This window comes from Argopecten irradians, chromosome 3 (assembly GCF_041381155.1).
Source record: "Argopecten irradians isolate NY chromosome 3, Ai_NY, whole genome shotgun sequence".
Classification (NCBI taxonomy): Eukaryota; Metazoa; Mollusca; class Bivalvia; order Pectinida; family Pectinidae; genus Argopecten; species Argopecten irradians.
The window spans coordinates 41,192,710-41,211,585 of record NC_091136.1 but is presented as its reverse complement, the minus strand read 5'-3'; the positions used below and the strand labels follow the sequence as shown (position 1 = coordinate 41,211,585).

Genomic DNA, 18,876 nt, shown 5'->3' with positions numbered 1-18,876 from the left:
TTTTTCCGTTTTTCATCCTATTAATGCTTGTTCATATGTATTTAATCTTTCTCCTCGTAATTCTGTTAGTATGAAAACCAAATGTGACAGGAGTAGGAGCAATCGAAGATTTGATTATGTTTGCCACAGACAAATTTTCTTTTGTTACGAATGATTTGAAAACAGAAGAAATTGGTTAGATTGGATGTAAATTTATTTGTATGCTCTGCGAATTACCGGAGTGAGGTTGTGATTAATATTGCTCAGATAAAAAAACATTTGTTTGATGTGTTCTTCGCACTGCCCCGGCAATCACCTATGTCTATTTGTCAGTGCTAACAAATCATTTCATCCGCAGACTACTTTTCTCCCTTCTACCTTCCATTTATCTTCTACTTTCCTTCCTAATTTACCAGCTCACTGTGTCTTCTCAAACACTGGCAGCTCTTCTTTATTATCCTCAAAACATTATACATCTGTTATTGTGTTGTCTGTCCTTTGTTCTGTTACCTATTCCTTTGATAGAATTTGCACCCAACTCCACACCTATTCCTTTTTTTTAGACTTTTTCCTGCTTGTCTTGTTGTACCCCCTCTGTTTGTCCCATGTCTTCCTTTATTCAGTCAATTTCATTCTGTCCTGTTTTGTCCATCTTCCAACCATCCTGTCTTCTGACCCTTCCCTTCCTGTCCTGTTGTGTGATCAGCTCTCTTCTCCCCTTCTGACACTTCTCATTCTGTCCCTGTCCTGTTGTGTCTGTCCTCCTTCCCTCCTGACCCTTCCCTTCCTGTCCTGTTGTGTCTTTCCTCCCTCTCTCCTGACCCTTCCCTTCCTGTCTCTGTCCTGTTGTCTATGCCCTCCTTCCCTACTGACATTACCTTCCTGTCCTGTTGTGTGATCAGCTCTCTTCTCCCCTTCTGACACTTCTCATTCTGTCCCTGTCCTGTTGTGTCTGTCCTCCTTCCCTCCTGACCCTTCCCTTCCTGTCCCTGTCCTGTTGTGTCTGTCCTCCTTCCCTCCTCACCCTTCCCTTCCTGTCCTTGTATTGCTGTGTTTGTCCTCCTTCCCTCCTGGCCCTTCCCTTCCTGTCCCCGTCCTGTTGTGTCTGCATGTCCTCCCTCTCTCCTCACCCTTCTCATCCTGTCCCTGCCCCTGCTGTGTCTGCCCTCCTTCCCTACTGACATTACCTTCCTGTCCCTGTAGTATTGTGTCTGTCATCCTTCCCTCCTCACCCTTCCCTTCCTGTCTCTGTCCTGTTATGTCTGCCCTCCTTCCCTCCTCACCCTTCCCTTCCTGTCCCTGTCCTGTTGTGTCTGTCCTCCTTCCCTCCTCACCCTTCCCTTCCTGTCCTTGTATTGCTGTGTTTGTCCTCCTTCCCTCCTGGCCCTTCCCTTCCTGTCCCCGTCCTGTTGTGTCTGTCCTCCTTCCCTCCTCCCCCTTCCCTTCCTGTCCTTGTATTGCTGTGTTTGTCCTCCTTCCCTCCTGGCCCTTCCCTTCCTGTCCCCGTCCTGTTGTGTCTGTCCTCCTTCCCTCCTGACCCTTCTCTTCCATTCCTTGTTCAGTTGTGTCTGTCCTCCTTCCCTCCTGACCCTTCCCTTCCTGTCCTTGTTCAGTTGTGTCTGCCCTCCTTCCCTCCTGACCCTTCCCTTCCTGTCCTTGTTCAGTTGTGTCTGTCCTCCTTCCCTCCTGACCCTTCCCTTCCTGTCCTTGTTCAGTTGTGTCTGTCCTCCTTCCCTCCTGACCCTTCCCATCCTGTCCTTGTTCAGTTGTGTCTGTCCTCCTCCTCCCTCCTGACCGTTCTCCCATCCTATCCCCTTTCCTGTCCTGTTCGTTGTGTCTGTCCTCCTTCCCTCCTGACCCTTCCCTTCCTGTCCTTGTTCAGTTGTGTCTGTCCTCCTTCCCTCCTGACCCTTCCCATCCTATCCCTTTCCTGTTGTGTCTGTCCTCCTTCCCTCCTGACCCTTCCCATCCTGTCCTTGTTCAGTTGTGTCTGTCCTCCTTCCCTCCTGACCGTTCCCATCCTATCCCTTTCCTGTTGTGTCTGTCCTCCTTCCCTCCTGACCCTTCCCTTCCTGTCCTTGTTCAGTTGTGTCTGTCCTCCTTCCCTCCTGACCCTTCCCTTCCTGTCCTTGTTCAGTTGTGTCTGTCCTCCTTCCCTCCTGACCCTTCCCATCCTGTCCTTGTTCAGTTGTGTCTGTCCTCCTTCTCTCCTGACCGTTCCCATCCTATCCCTTTCCTGTTGTGTCTGTCCTCCTTCCCTCCTGACCCTTCCCTTCCTGTCCTTGTTCAGTTGTGTCTGTCCTCCTTCCCTCCTGACCCTTCCCATCCTATCCCTTTCCTGTTGTGTCTGTCCTCCTTCCCTCCTGACCCTTCCCTTCCTGTCCTTGTTCAGTTGTGTCTGTCCTCCTTCCCTCCTGACCCTTCCCTTCCTGTCCTTGTTCAGTTGTGTCTGTCCTCCTTCTCTCCTGACCCTTCCCTTCCTGTCCCTGTCCCGTTGTGTCTGTCCTCCTTCCCTCCTGACCCTTCCCATCCTGTCCTTGTTCAGTTGTGTCTGTCCTCCTTCCCTCCTGACCCTTCCCATCCTATCCCTTTCCTGTTGTGTCTGTCCTCCTTCCCTCCTGACCCTTCCCTTCCTGTCCTTGTTCAGTTGTGTCTGTCCTCCTTCCCTCCTGACCCTTCCCCTTCCCATCCTGTCCTTGTTCAGTTGTGTCTGTCCTCCTTCTCTCCTGACCCTTCCCATCCTATCCCTTTCCTGTTGTGTCTGTCCTCCTTCCCTTCTGACCCTTCCCTTCCTGTCCCTGTCCTGTTGTGTCTGCTTTCTCATTCTCAGTCAAAACTCATTTCAGTTTATAATTATAATTTTTATACACAATATACACTTGTTAATTATTCCCTCCTGGGATCCAGGTCGCATCAATGCTTGATATATATGCATTTAGTGATACTGCTCTAAGCCTTTAGGCAACATGGATGACTGATTTCTCCTTTGGCTATTTATAGTGTGTCCTTGCATCACACCATATCAATACACCAATGAAAATTATCAATATTGATGAACTATTACGCTTATGAATTGTCAATTCCATTTTAAGTTCAAGACTCGTTCATGAATATTTAATTTGGTAAATTGGTCCCTGAATAACATTTTCATAGTTTATAACATAGGATTGTTACATGTCCTGTCTGTTAGAAACCAAGATTCAGAGTTCAACCTACTCCTGTGTCAAAATAATTAATCAAATTTCATCTCATGTAAGCTTTTTCATTTAAGATGAAAGTACTGTTATCAAATATTTTTGTAGATAAGTACATTTTATTATGGACTTGCTGGTATTTTAATATTAGGTAGAATTGTTTTTAAATTCACAACTCAGAGCTGGAGGGCTTAGAGTTGAAATATTGAAATATTTATAGAAATATCTCCATAGAGTCATCTAATACAAAGGTACCAACAGATAGCTGGACACACTACAATAACATCCAAACATGGTTTATAGCTCTCTAATTACAGTGAATTATAAATATGTTTCTTCTAAATCATGATCATCCAAGGAATATATACAGGTACTGGAGAATATGATGACTGTTAAAATAGTATGTATCAAAATATTCTATAGTAAAATTTTCATAAAGTTTACATGTAAAACTTGTTGAAAATGGCAAAGATTTACTGAAAGATAAACTTGGTAATGACATTGAGAACATGGCATCTAGCAATTCTCTATATGGGTATAGGCTAACATCCTGTATGTATAATGTCACAGCCATAGATAATTGTGTCGATGGTATCTAGATCTGTCTGTACATTTTAAGATAATATTTTCTAGCAACCGACAACCTATATATACTTTTTGAATTTCATTTTGAAACTGAAATGCTCTTGCCCAATATAAGTGATATTGAACGTTTTTGGTTATGAAGCTGCCAGGAAGAATTTACGACTCGGAGCTGAAGAGTACACACTGTCGAGGATCTCAATTGTAAACTAATTGTTTTATATTGTCTGTTGTGTAGGTAGAGAACAGATCCTTGTCTGCTTAAATTTCGTAAAAACAGATTGAAAATTGAATATTGAGAGCAAGTTTTAACACGAGATTGTCATTAACATTATGGCTTTCTTCAGTCTCCATGGTTTTCGTTTTTAATCATTTTTTGTAAAAGCCTGATAGATGTGTTTCTTGAATGATGCATCACGCTATGTATACATATAGGTCTATAAAGACAAAAGGTTTAAAATCAATGACGGGTGTGAACTGATTGGACTTTTGGGTCGGTATGAATATGGAAAATTTGAAAATATTGGAAAGTACTTCATTCACCCCTGGAGACCCATTTTAACTCATGTTATATTATTAGGATTCAAGAGTTCATTGTGAATTTTTAGGATAAATGAGTTAAATGTGATGAAAATTTTGAGTTTGATGAAGAGTTTGAGAGTGGCCAGAAGGTTAATTCTATCACTTTCTAATCCTTATGTGGGACAGTAACTAAGTACTGACTGTAGGGCACTGGGTTTTCTCTGGATACTCCAAATTTATTATATCTTCAAAATGACTGCATGTCCTTCTCTGTATAATGTAAATAAAATCATAAGGAATTCATTAAAGGAAATATAAACCAGTTCATAGCTGATGAATTCTTATCTGGTTCATTTGAGGCATACCCATGGCCATTGCTTGGTTAGGATTCACAGGATGTTTGTATGAAAGAGGATAAAATTAAAGGCTCCATATAGCAATCAAATCAAACAAACAAAATTACAATTGTTCAATCAAAGCAAATATCATAATTATAAATTGACAAGAATTAATTTTCTTATGTTGATTTGGTCTACAGTATATAGTAATTTTCCAGCCTTAGCTATAAATCCAATTTATTTGCTATTTTGACCTAGACACAATCTCAGACATTTGTTAAATGTTAACAATTCTTTGACTTTCTTTGTGATATTTGTTTTCCTGTTCAGATCTATGTAGATAATTCAGTAAATGATCTCAATAGGATTGATGTATTTGCCAGAAAATTCTCAGGAACCCAATACAGACTTTGGCCACTAATATCAATTTCCTACTAGCCTAGAAACCAATTCTAACAAAACCCCAATGAATGTATTAACCATTCCTGAAGTGAGCTTTCACCATGTAGCTAACTGTGTTTATTTATTTTTTCATGCTACAAAATAAGCAGGCTTCATTATTTTCTTGACAGGGAGCAAGGAAATATTGTATTATTACTTGCCCGCGAAATTCATCATTTTTGAGTGTTCTTGAGGATGGTGTGGCGAGGCTGACTATAGGGAATGTTTTTGCAGATATAAATTGGTTTTGGCAGCATGCTATGTTATGCACATCTGCTGAAAAGATACGATGCAATGTCAACATTTATGTATAAGGACAACATCAACGGTTGACTGACAAAATAGTTTAGATCTGGTAAAAACATGCATAGTGTACGATACTGACACATGTTTCTATCGTAGATGAAAAACTTCCTGTTTTTACAGTAAATAGCAGGTTTATGTTATCATGTACGTAAATTAGAAGAATGAGCAAAAACAGAATACACTTCTGCCAAATTTTCTAAAACTATCCTTCATAGATGGAAAGTACAATTGCAATGGGTTGAGATTGAACAAAATAACAACACTGATTTTATTCATACAAAAACAGAATGTTAAAGGTGCTGGTCACTGATTCTTTTATTCTAAAATGTCAGTGTATGATGAAATTAACTATTGAAGTCAAAGAGTCAAAGACACATTTCCAATCTAATTCTAAGACTGATAAAAGTTGGTTGTGAAATTCCAAGGTGAATAATAGAATGAGACAGGTACACTAATGAATAGATGCAATTGTAATATTTGCTGTATAAAGCAAGAAAACTGAAATTAATAATAACAAAAAATCACTTAAGAATAAAACATACGTATCATAAGGAATAGTTTAGCATATATATTAACTTGTTGAGGTTCCCTTATATAGCTTCACAACTTCTGACAATTAATATCTGAACATGTAGTTTGATAATGTCAAAGATTTTGACAAGTACTTTTGCTGGGTACTTTAACAGAGCCTTGCTGTGATGACAAGCCCTCGCTGTTCTGTTGTAGTATCAGCGTTTCAGATGTACACTTCTCCCAGTATTCCCAATTGAAAGTCATTCAACTCGACTGTGAATCCACCAATTTAGAATAACCAGGAGGTGTTAACTCTGCCTTAATGATGGAATGCGACATTTGAAGGATGCTTTAAGCTGTAATGGTTTTAATTAATTACAGAGCACTCTGTTCAACATTAATTTTCAATTTATCAATGCCTTCATCTAAATACACTGCTAGGGGCATATCAGGTAAAAATGGGTGTAGATGTCGCATCAATGTAATTTTAATCACAATAAATTCTAGACCTATTTGTTTCTTCCCAGTTCATCACCATTTCAGTTATCTTTAGTGTGCTTTGGAAGCCCTATTTTCTAATGGCACTCCTTCTCTGATCACTGAGCTCTCATCCTACCTAAACTGTTTCCTGTAAATATCTGGTGATCGTGGATAGTCTTTAGACATGGTCTGGTCATAAATTCATTTCAGTCCATGTTAAGATTCAGACCTTTAACTACTGATCATGATCAACCTCTGGTTTTAGACATTTAATTTGACACGAGTCTTGATGCTAACTTTTGACCACTGATTCCTGATACTGACCCCTGATCTCTGGATCTTGACCTTTGATACCTCTTTCCTGACTTAATTTGACCTAGCTTTGACACTGATAACAGTTTTTTTATTACAATATTGACCTTTTACCAAGTTATGTCATAATCTGTAAAATTCATACATCTTCTTAGTATTGGATATCAAATATTCAAATGTTTGTATCACTGGATATTTGCCACTGTCCTCAAAGTGAACTTTAACCTTTTAACCTGATAATATTGACCTTTAGTACTATTTTTTATTACTAATGCATATTAATGACCTTTGTTACTGTCCTTAAAAATGACCTAGTTCTGCCTTCAAATATTATAGATCAGACCCTTAATGCTTATATATTTATCACTCATGCATATTCATGATCTTTGCCAAAGATCCTCATGGTGACCTTTAACCTCTTCATCTTATTGCTGCCATGGTTTGAATGACTGCACTATAGTCAAAGTAAGCTAATTTACCAAACAGTATGGGGATTACAGATAACTATGGGTTTTATAAAACAGGTTTATATGGACGACACATAATTTAGGGTTGAAGGTATCAACAAACTCGGTTAAGAACAACTTACGTACTTTCCTGTCAAACAACATGCGTTTCTATAGGGACAAATCCCACCAAACTGTGTATCATTATGTTCGCCAAATGCAGGGAATCTATTTATGTACCCATGCCACACTAACGGTTTTACAGGACTTAAATTACCGATGAATATTGATGTGAAACCAAAGGATTTCATTCTGGCAGGAGCCAAGTGAACATTCCTTGGCTTTGTTGGTTTACTGCTTGTTTCATTGTCAACACTGCTAAGTTGTAAATTCACCAATAAAATGATTTAATTGGCGATCATCACCAGAAATAGTGTATTGATCCAGGCTTACTATACTCATACCAGTGCTTATAATGTCCCAAGGAGAAAATTCCATGAGATTTCACTTCCATCTATAACTCATTTCTACATTCATATTTTATCTTCAACTATAAAATCATAAGCCAGCATCAGAGTAGTAAAAAGCAGGATATTGAAACAAAATTGATGCCAATAAAGTGTCCTATTGGTGATACAGGTATATTCTACTAGGGCGGTTAGGGGTGCTGTTTACAGCTGTATGAAGGACACCTGCATCTGTATTCAAGACATATTTCCACATCAATATTGATGCTGTTGCTACTTAATTTCCCCCTTGTCCATTGCAGTAACCTAGAGATGAAATCAATTTCAGATTGACACTGATGTAACACACCAACATCAGGCCTCTTGTTTTCTTGGCTGATCATACGCCTTACTACACAATATAAGGGCAGTCTGGACAACACTGGCTGCAAATGATGCCAAGATTGACCAGAAAGCAAAGTGACCAGAACATGTTTCCATGGCACAAACGCACTAATGAAAAGTTACAAGAAGATATTTCTGTGCTTGTTAGAAATCTAGTTGCAAAGTAAAAATAAGAAAAACATTCTTTAAAACCAGAGGCCATTCACCTTGTTACATAAGTGAGCATATTGTAGTGGGAATATCCGTAGTAACAATACCTGAGGGTACGACCTTAGTTACAGAGCCTGAGTGTATGACCTTAGTAAAAGAGCCTGAGGGTATGATCTAAGTTACAGAGCCTGAGGGCATGACCTTAGTTAAAGAGCCTGAGGGTATGACCTTAGTTACAGAGACTGAGTGTATGACCTTAGTTAAAAAGCCTGAGTGTATGACATTAGTAAAAGAGCCTGAGGGTATGACCTTAGTTAAAGAGCCTGATGGTATGACCTTAGTTAAAGAGCCTGATGGTATGACCTTAGTTACAGAGACTGAGTGTAAGACCTTAGTTACAGAGCCTGAGTGTATGACTTTAGTTACAAAGCCTGAGGGTATGACCTTAGTAACAGAGCCTTATGGTATGACCTTAGTTACAAAGCCTTAGGATATTACCTTAATTACAAAGCCTGAGGGTATGACTTTAATTACAAAGCCTGAGGGTATGACCTTAGTTACAGAGCCTAAGGGTATGACCTTAGTTACAAAGCCTGAGGGTATGATCTTAGTTACAAAGCCTGAGGGCATGATCTTAGTTACAAAGCCTGAGTGCATGACCTTAGTTACAGAGCCTAATGGCATGACCTTTGTTACAAGGCCTGATTGTATGACCTCAGTTACAGAGTCTAAGTGTATGACCTTAGTTACAGAGCCTAAAGGTATGAACTAAGTTACAGAGCCTGAGGGTATGACCTAAGTTACAGACCCTGAGGGTATGATTTTAGTTACAGAGTCTGAGGGTATTACCTTATTAACATAGCCTTATGATATGGCCTTAGTAACAAAGCCTTAGGATATGACCTTAGTTACAAAGCCTGAGGGTATAACTTAAGTTACAAAGCCTGAGGGTATGACCTTAGTTACAAAGCCTAAGGGTATGACCTTAGTTACAAAGCCTGAGGATATGATCTTAGTTACAAAGCCTGAGTGCATGACCTTAGTTACAGAGCCTAATGGCATGACCTTTATTACAAAGCCTGAGTGTATAACCTTAGTTACAGAGTCTGAGTGTATGACCTTAGTTACAGAGCCTAAAGGTATGAACTAAGTTACAGAGCCTGAGGGTATGATTTTAGTTGCAGAGTCTGAGGGTATGACCTTAGTAACAGAGCCATATGGAATTATCTTAGTTACAAAGCCTTAGGGCATGACCTTAGTTACAAAGCCTGAGGGTATGATTTTAGTTACAGAGCCTGAGGGTATGACCTTAGTAAAAGAGCCTGAGGGTATGACCTTAATTAAAGAGCCTGAGTAAAAGAGCCTGAGGGTATGACCTTAATTAAAGAGCCTGATGGTATGACCTTAGTTAAAGAGCCTGATGGTATGACCTTAGTTACAGAGACTGAGTGTAAGACCTTAGTTACAGAGCCTGAGTGAATGACTTTAGTTACAAAGCCTGAGGGTATGACCTAAATAACAGATCCTAAGGTTATGACCTTAGTTACAAAGCCTTAGGATATTACCTTAATTACAAAGCCTGAGGGTATGACTTTAATTACAAAGCCTGAGGGTATGACCTTAGTTACAAAGCCTGAGGGTATGACCTTAGTTACAAAGCCTGAGGGTATGACTAAAGTTACAAAGCCTGAGGATATGACCTTAGTTACAAAGCCTGAGGGTATGATCTTAGTTACAAAGCCTGAGTGCATGACCTTAGTTACAGAGCCTAATGGCATGACCTTTGTTACAAGGCCTGAGTGTATGACCTTAGTTACAGAGTCTGAGTGTATGGCCTTAGTTACAGAGCCTAAAGGTATGAACTAAGTTACAGAGCCTGAGGGTATGACCTTAGTTACAGACCCTGAGGGTATGATTTTAGTTACAGAGTCTGAGGGTATGACCTGAGTAACAGAGCCATATGGAATTATCTTAGTTACAAAGCCTTAGGATATGACCTTAGTTACAAAGCCTTATGGTATGACTATAGTTAAAGAGCCTGATGGTATGACCTTAGTACCTGAGTGTATGACTTTAGTTACAGAGCCTAATGGTATGACCTTAGTTACAAGGCCTGAGTGTAAGACCTTAGTTACAGAGTCTGAGTGTATGACCTTAGTTACAGAGCCTAAAGATATGAACTAAGTTACAGAGCCTGAGGGTATGACCTAAGTTACAAAGCCTGAGGGTATGACCATAGTTAAAGAGCCTGATGGTATGACCTTTGTTACGAGGCCTGAGTGTATGACCTTAGTTACAGAGTCTGAGTGTATGACCTAAGTTACAGAGCCTAAGGGTATGACCTTAGTTACAGAGCCTGAGTGTATGACTTTAGTTACAAAGCCTGAGGTATGATTTTAGTTAGTACAGAGTCTGAGGGTATTACCTTAGTAACAGAGCCTTATGGTTTGGCCTTAGTTACAAAGCCTTAGGATATGACCTTAGTTACAAAGCCTAAGGGTATAACTTAAGTTACAAAGCCTTAGGGTATGACCTTAGTTACAAAGCCTGAGGATATGACCTTAGTTACAAGCCTGAGTGCATGACATTAGTTACAGAGCCTAATGGCATGACCTTTATTACAAGGCCTGAGTGTATAACCTTAGTTACAGAGTCTGAGTGTATGACCTTAGTTACAGAGCCTAAAGGTATGAACTAAGTTACAGAGCCTGAGGGTATGACCTAAGTTACAGACCCTGAGTGTATGATTTTAGTTACAGAGTCTGAGGGTATGACCTGAGTAACAGAGCCATATGGAATTATCTTAGTTACAAAGCCTTAGGATATGACCTTAGTTACAAAGCCTTATGGTATGACTATAGTTAAAGAGCCTGATGGTATGACCTTAGTACCTGAGTGTATGACTTTAGTTACAGAGCCTAATGGTATGACCTTAGTTACAAGGCCTGAGTGTAAGACCTTAGTTACAGAGTCTGAGTGTATGACCTTAGTTACAGAGCCTAAGGGTATGACCTTAGTTACAGAGCCTGAGGGTATGACCTTAGTTACAGACCCTGAGTGCCTCAGCCTGAGTGTAAGACCTTAGTTACAGAGTCTGAGTGTATGACCTTAGTTACAGAGCCTAAAGGTATGAACTAAGTTACAGAGCCTGAGGGTATGACCTTAGTTACAGACCCTGAGTGTATGATTTTAGTTACAGAGTCTGAGGGTATGACCTTAGTAACAGAGCCATATGGTATGACCTTAGATATTACCTGAGTAAGACAGAGCCTAATGGCATGACCTTTGTTTCATGGCCTGAGTGTGTATGACCTTAGTTACAGAGTCTGAGTGTATGGCCTTAGTTACAGAGCCTAAAGGTATGAACTAAGTTACAGAGCCTGAGGGTATGGCCTTAGTTACAGACCCTGAGGGTATGACCTTAGTTACAGACCCTGAGGGTATGATTTTAGTTACAGAGTCTGAGGGTATGACCTGAGTAACAGAGCCATATGGAATTATCTTAGTTACAAAGCCTTAGGATATGACCTTAGTTACAAAGCCTTATGGTATGACTATAGTTAAAGAGCCTGATGGTATGACCTTAGTACCTGAGTGTTTGACTTTAGTAACAGAGCCTAATGGTATGACCTTAGTTACAAGGCCTGAGTGTAAGACCTTAGTTACAGAGTCTGAGTGTATGACCTAAGTTACAGAGCCTAAGGGTATGACCTTAGTTACAGAGCCTGAGGGTATGACCTTAGTTACAGACCCTGAGGGTATGATTTTAGTTACAGAGTCTGAGGGTATGACCTTAGTTACAGATCCTAAGGGTATGACCTTAGTTGAAGAGTTTGAGTGCATGACCTTAGTTACATATCCTAATGGTATGACCTTAGTTACAGAGCCTGAGAGTATGACTTAAGTTACAGGGCCTGAGGGCATGACCTTAGTTAAAGAGCCTGAGGGTATGACCTTAGTTACAGATCCTAAGGGTATGACCTTAGTTGAAGAGTTTGAGTGCATGACCTTAGTTACAGATCCTAATGGTATGACCTTAGTTACAGAGCCTGAGAGTATGACTTAAGTTACAGGGCCTGAGGGCATGACCTTAGTTAAAGAGCCTGAGGGTATGACCTTAGCTACAGAGCCTAAAGGTATGAACTAAGTTACAGAGCCTGAGGGTATGACCTTAGTTACAGACCCTGAGTGTATGACCTTAGTTACAGAGTCTGAGGGTATGACCTTAGTAACAGAGCCATATGGTATGACCTTAGTAACAGAGCCATATTTTATATGCTTAGTTACAGAGGACCAACCCCTAGTTACTGATTGTATATCCTTAATTACAGAAGACTTACCCTTAGTTACTAAGGGTAAATGCTTAGTTACAGAGGACTTACCCCTAGTTACTGAGGGTATATCCATTATTACAGAGGACCTACACCCTACTTACTAAGAGGGTATATCTTTATTAACAGAGTACCAACCCCTAGTTACTGAGGGTATATCATTATTAACAGAGGACCAACCCCTAGTTACTGAGGGTATATCATTAGTTACCATGGACAATATTAGTTTTAGAAGCTACTTGCCAGTTGTTTGTAGAAGTGTGTGTGTAATGATATCACAGTGACAAAATATGGTACCATTGAGACTATCAATGTTACAGCTTTATTGACTACAGGAGCAAGGTAAATACCACAAGGGGACCAATATAAACTGACTGTTACTGTGAGAACCAGCTGTGTCATCAGAGATAACAAACATGGCATACAAAACTTGTCCAAAATCCTTATAGCAGCAATAGTCATCTAGACCTGAAGAATTTCACAGCCAAAGTTGATAAAATTTCTAAAATTGCTCATATAGACTTCTGATATGGCCGTAGAGAAAGGGAAAAATAATTGAGGAATTCCCAGTGAAACTTAAGGAATACAGTATACTAATAGTAATTTAAAGACTAAATAACTTACTAGGCTAACTTGAGCTCACAGATACATAATGAAAATCTGTAGTAAATTTGGGATCTGGATTGCTTAGAAAATACAAGTTATATTGATAGTAGGACATAGAGTTACATGTTGTGATAGCAAAGCAGCAGGACTTGGGAAGTGTAGTAAATTATGGACATGAAGACTTAGGGTATGCCGGAAGTGATTAAAGAACTTGGGACACATCATACCTATACCAAGCTCAAATGTGTCTTCATGCAGGAAAAACATCCCTAGATTACCTGTAAATACATTAGAACATGCAGAAGTAAGGATCTACTTCTAATGATTTTAGGACATGAGGGTGTAAGGATCTACCTGTAGTGACTTTAGGACATGAAGGTGTAAGGATCTACCTGTAGTGATTTTAGGACATGAGGGTGTAAGGATCTACCTGTAGTGATTTTAGGGCATGAGGGTGTAAGGATCTACCTGTAGTGACTTTAGGGCATGAGGGTGTAAGGATCTACCTGTAGTGACTTTAGGACATGAGGGTGTAAGGATCTACCTGTAGTGACTTTAGGACATGAGGGTGTAAGGATCTACCTGTAGTGACTTTAGGACATGAAGGTGTAAGGATCTACCTGTAGTGACTTTAGGGCATGAAGGTGTAAGGATCTACCTGTAGTGATTTTAGGACATGAGGGTGTAAGGATCTACCTGTAGTGATTTTAGGACATGAAGGTGTAAGGATCTACCTGTAGTGACTTTAGGACATGAGGGTGTAAGGATCTACCTGTAGTGACTTTAGGACATGAGGGTGTAAGGATCTACCTGTAGTGACTTTAGGACATGAGGGTGTAAGGATCTACCTGTAGTGATTTTAGGACATGAAGGTGTAAGGATCTACCTGTAGTGACTTTAGGACATGAGGGTGTAAGGAACTATCTGTAGTAACTTTAGGACATGAGGGTGTAAGGATCTACCTGTAGTGACTTTAGGACATGAGGGTGTAAGGATCTACCTGTAGTGACTTTAGGACATGAAGGTGTAAGGATCTACCTGTAGTGATTTTAGGACATGAGGGTGTAAGGATCTACCTGTAGTGATTTTAGGACATGAAGGTGTAAGGATCTACCTGTAGTGACTTTAGGACATGAGGGTGTAAGGAACTATCTGTAGTAACTTTAGGACATGAAGGTGCTAGGATCTACCTGTAGTGACTTTAGGACATGAAGGTGTAAGAATCTACCTGTAGTGATTTTAGGACATGAGGGTGTAAGGATCTACCTGTAGTGATTTTAGGACATGAAGGTGTAAGGATCTACCTGTAGTGACTTTAGGGCATGAGGGTGTAAGGATCTACCTGTAGTGACTTTAGGGCATGAGGGTATAAGGATCTACCTGTAGTGACTTTAGGACATGAGGGTGTAAGGATCTACCTGTAGTGACTTAAGGGCATGAGGGTGTTGGGATCTACCTGTAGTGACTTTAGGGCATGAGGGTGTAAGGATCTACCTATAGTGATTTTAGGGCATGAGGGTGTAAGGATCTACCTGTAGTGATTTTAGGACATGAAGGTGTAAGGATCTACCTGTAGTGACTTTAGGGCATGAAGGTGTAAGGATCTACCTGTTGTGATTTTAGGACATGAAGGTGTAAGGATCTACCTGTAGTGATTTTAGGTCATGAGGGTGTAAGGATCTACCTGTAGTGACTTTAGGGCATGAAGGTGTTAGGATCTACCTGTAGTGACTTTAGGACATGAAGGTGCTAGGATCTACCTGTAGTGACTTTAGGACATGAGGGTGTAAGGATCTACCTGTAGTGACTTTAGGACATGAGGGTGTAAGGATCTACCTGTAGTGACTTTAGGACATGAGGGTGTAAGGATCTACCTGTAGTGACTTTAGGACATGAGGGTGTAAGGATCTACCTGTAGTGACTTCAGGACATGAGGGTGTAAGGATCTACCTGTAGTGACTTCAGGACATGAGGGTGTAAGGATCTACTTGTAGTGACTTTAGGACATTAGGGTGTAAGGATCTACCTGTAGTGACTTTAGGACATTAGGGTGTAAGGATCTACCTGTAGTGAGAAAGGGAAAAATAATTGAGGAATTGCCAGTGAAACTTAAGGAATACAGTATACTAATAGTAATTTAAAGACTAAATAATTAACTAGGCTAACTTGAGCTCACAGATACATAATGAAAATCTGTAGTAAATTTGGGATCTGGATTGCTTAGAAAATACAAGTTATATTGATAGTAGGACATAGAGTTACATGTTGTGATAGCAAAGCAGCAGGACTTGGGAAGTGAAGTAAATTATGGACATGAAGACTTAGGGTATGCCGGAAGTGATTAAAGAACTTGGGACACATCATACCTATACCAAGCTCAAATGTGTCTTCATGCAGGAAAAACATCCCTAGATTACCTGTAAATACATTAGAACATGCAAAAGTAAGGATCTACTTCTAATGATTTTAGGACATGGAGACTTAAGATTTACCTGTAGTGATTTTAGGACATGAGGGTGTAAGGATCTACCTGTAGTGACTTTAGGACATGAAGGTGTAAGGATCTACCTGTAGTGATTTTAGGTCATGAGGGTGTAAGGATCTACCTGTAGTGACTTTAGGGCATGAAGGTATAAGGATCTACCTGTAGTGACTTCAGGACATGAGGGTGTAAGGATCTACCTGTAGTGACTTTAGGGCATGAAGGTATAAGGATCTACCTGTAGTTTAGGATCTACCTGTAGTGGACTTCAGGACATGAAGGTGTAAGGATCTACCTGTAGTGACTTCAGGACATGAGGGTGTAAGGATCTACCTGTAGTGACTTCAGGACATGAAGGTGTAAGGATCTACCTGTAGTGACTTTAGGACATTAGGGTGTAAGGATCTACCTGTAGTGACTTTAGGACATGAAGGTGAAAGGAGTTAGGATTTAGCTGTAGTGACTTTAGGACATGAAGGCTGTAAGGATTTACCTGTATGATTTCAGGATATGAGGAGATGCAATAATTTTTTCTGTAGTGATTATACATGGAGACTTAGAAATTATCTGTAGTGATTTTAGGACAAGGAGACTAAGGATTTACCTGTAGTGATTTTAGGACAAGGAGACTAAGGATTTACCTGTAGTGACTTTAGGACAAGGAGACTAAGGATTTACCTGTAGTGACTTTAGGACAAGGAGACTAAGGATTTACCTGTAGTGACTTTAGGACAAGGAGACTAAGGATTTACCTGTAGTGACTTTAGGACAAGGAGACTAAGGATTTACCTGTAGTGACTTTAGGACAAGGAGACTAAGGATTTACCTGTAGTGACTTTAGGACAAGGAGACTAAGGATTTACCTGTAGTGATTTTAGGACAAGGAGACTAAGGATTTACCTGTAGTGACTTTAGGACAAGGAGACTAAGGATTTACCTGTAGTGACTTTAGGACAAGGAGACTAAGGATTTACCTGTAGTGACTTTAGGACAAGGAGACTAAGGATTTACCTGTAGTGACTTTAGGACAAGGAGACTAAGGATTTACCTGTAGTGATTTTAGGACAAGGAGACTAAGGATTTACCTGTAGTGACTTTAGGACATTGGGACCTGAAGTTCCATCAGGAACTTAAACAGGGGAATTACCTGTTGTGTGGTTAAGCCACAAAGACTGCCCACAGAGAGACCAGTAGCTGTGTATAGCTGTCCCCCCAGTAACAGTGCATCTCCGCTGTGATACAGCAGCAGGACACCGGGTATTACAGAGGTAGTGTGTATTGTATTGCAGTAGTCCATGTCACAGGCACTGTGTAGGCTAGTCTCTAACAGAAGCCGACTGTATAGGATTCTATACTTTCTGGAGACTCAATCAACTCATTAAAACATTAAGGAAGCAATTTTATGATAACAATTTTTTTTCTTGACTTGACAGACATTGCTGGAGATGTGTAATAATACCTGGGATGTGATTGGCTGACACAGATCGTTTTCCACATGTTGAAACAGATTTCTAACAGGTAAGTTAGTGTGTGTTGTGTAAAGGCTTTATATGTGTATTGATAAATAGTTTTTGCGGAAGGAAAGCGATGGATGTTTTTTCTATAGACATCCTGTATTGTTGTAGTCCAGTGAATAGGTATTTGGTTTCCATGACGAACTCTAACAGAGATAGCGTACAGAACTCTTTACTAATTCATGGTCTTTTAAAAGCTTTCTCTGCCCAGCTGATGAGACAATTGTTTGAGCTGCATCTTCCCTCTTCATTGCTGGACAATAACATTGTTTTGCTAGTATGTTGTAATTTCTATTCTTTAAAAGAAGGTATTCATTATTAGCAATGGTCTTCAGTAGACAGAATTCTGGTATTGTGTTTCAATTGTTTTCCTTTTAAGGAAAATGATTCCTTAATGTTGGCAGTCTTGTATGATAAGCAGGTTTTTGATATTAAGTTGTTCTTTTTAGGCAGTTGGCTGTCATAGAGAGGTTTTTGTCACAGGCAGGTGCATATTAAAAAACCTAACTATATCTACTAAGACAAGAATGATTTAATATGCAGCTTAATTGGGTAGATTTTTGTTTGGTATGAGAAATGCTTGCAGTGACCTTGTGATACTAGTGACTTGTGGTGTTCTTTGATGGACATTGATGGATTGATAGGCTGAACATCCTTGTTCCATTAATCAATTGGTCAGTCAGTATTAATACATGTCTTGCTTCAAGTGTTTCTCATACAAAACCAAAATGAATGCTAAGAATAGCAGCATATGAAATAGTTTTATTAGCAGCTATGGTCATTTTAAATCATATTGTGTTTTAATTTAATGGTGGAAGAAATATGGGTTCCAAAAGAAAAATTGACATGGAGGACAAGTGCCTCAGACTGTCATACATATATACCTGACCTCCTCACCCACTATGTTTTGAAGTTATATAATTATATTTGTACAATTGTATAATAACAAACAACCATTATCAAAATGATGATGATAATAGGATCAAGTTTATAAATTAAGTGATTGGACCATCAATTAAAGGAATGAGTATGGATGCAGAGTAATACATTTCCAGAATACTTTCCAGAGTTTTGCGCAACAATTGTAGTCTTGAATTAACTTTTTAACACGTAACATTTATGGCAAAACTCTTTGTTATTGTATATTAATTATTTAAAAGAATAAATAAGAAAATTAAGATTAATTTGTTCCTGGAAATTGAATTGACAATGCTTGTGTTTTGTCGGCTTGTAAATCATTATACCGCAGAAAATTACATCCTTGTCATTGTTTTTGTACCAGAATTTTTTTTTTAACTTTCAAATTAAATTATAAGGATGGAACTCAATAAATAGACAATTATGCTCATTACACCGATCAGTTAGTAAAACAAAATCTTTACACCGCCCACTGGCTGTTATATGTGAGTATGTAGTTTTCAGACCAGCTTTATAAAGGTACATCGATAGTCATATTTATTATCTCATTAATAAAACATGGTATATCACCCTTGATTAATCAGTGAAAATGACCTGGATATATCAAACCTAATGGCATAGAAAACAGGAGAGGAATGCCCTTATAGTCATTATCTGGCAGGTCATCCCATGATAACAGCTATCAATGGTTTTTGGTTAAATCACACTACCATATCGAATGCCTCTCTAGATAGTCATAGTTTGGATACAAACAGGTTTGGTTTCAATTCTATTGTTCATACAAGGCAGCGATGGATACAAATATATAAGGCACCAGTCAACCACTGTCATTAGGTTACTGTAAACCAACTTATTTTGTGTTCTATTGAATTTCGTTTTTATTCAGGCAAGTAGCAATAAACTTAATTAAT

The 18,876-nt window shown here is 39.4% G+C and overlaps 2 protein-coding genes across 6 annotated transcripts in view; one reads left to right on the top strand and one right to left on the bottom strand.

Moving 5' to 3' along the window:
• LOC138318617 (alpha-mannosidase 2x-like) overlaps positions 1-18,876 on the top strand; it is a 122,514-nt gene that overhangs the window by 51,140 nt on the left and 52,498 nt on the right. For 4 of the 5 annotated variants that reach the window (XM_069261139.1, XM_069261141.1, XM_069261138.1 and 1 more), the window contains one exon: positions 16,967-17,051. The gene's annotated coding sequence lies outside the window, so the exon portion shown is untranslated. Of the gene's footprint in view, positions 1-16,722; positions 16,802-16,966; positions 17,052-18,876 lie in introns of those variants that run through there. The other variant, XM_069261140.1, reaches the window with a different exon arrangement.
• On the bottom strand, positions 1,000-1,785 carry LOC138319672 (uncharacterized). Its single transcript, XM_069262819.1, has one exon. It carries the CDS (start codon positions 1,783-1,785, stop codon positions 1,000-1,002), a length of 786 nt encoding a protein of 261 aa, XP_069118920.1.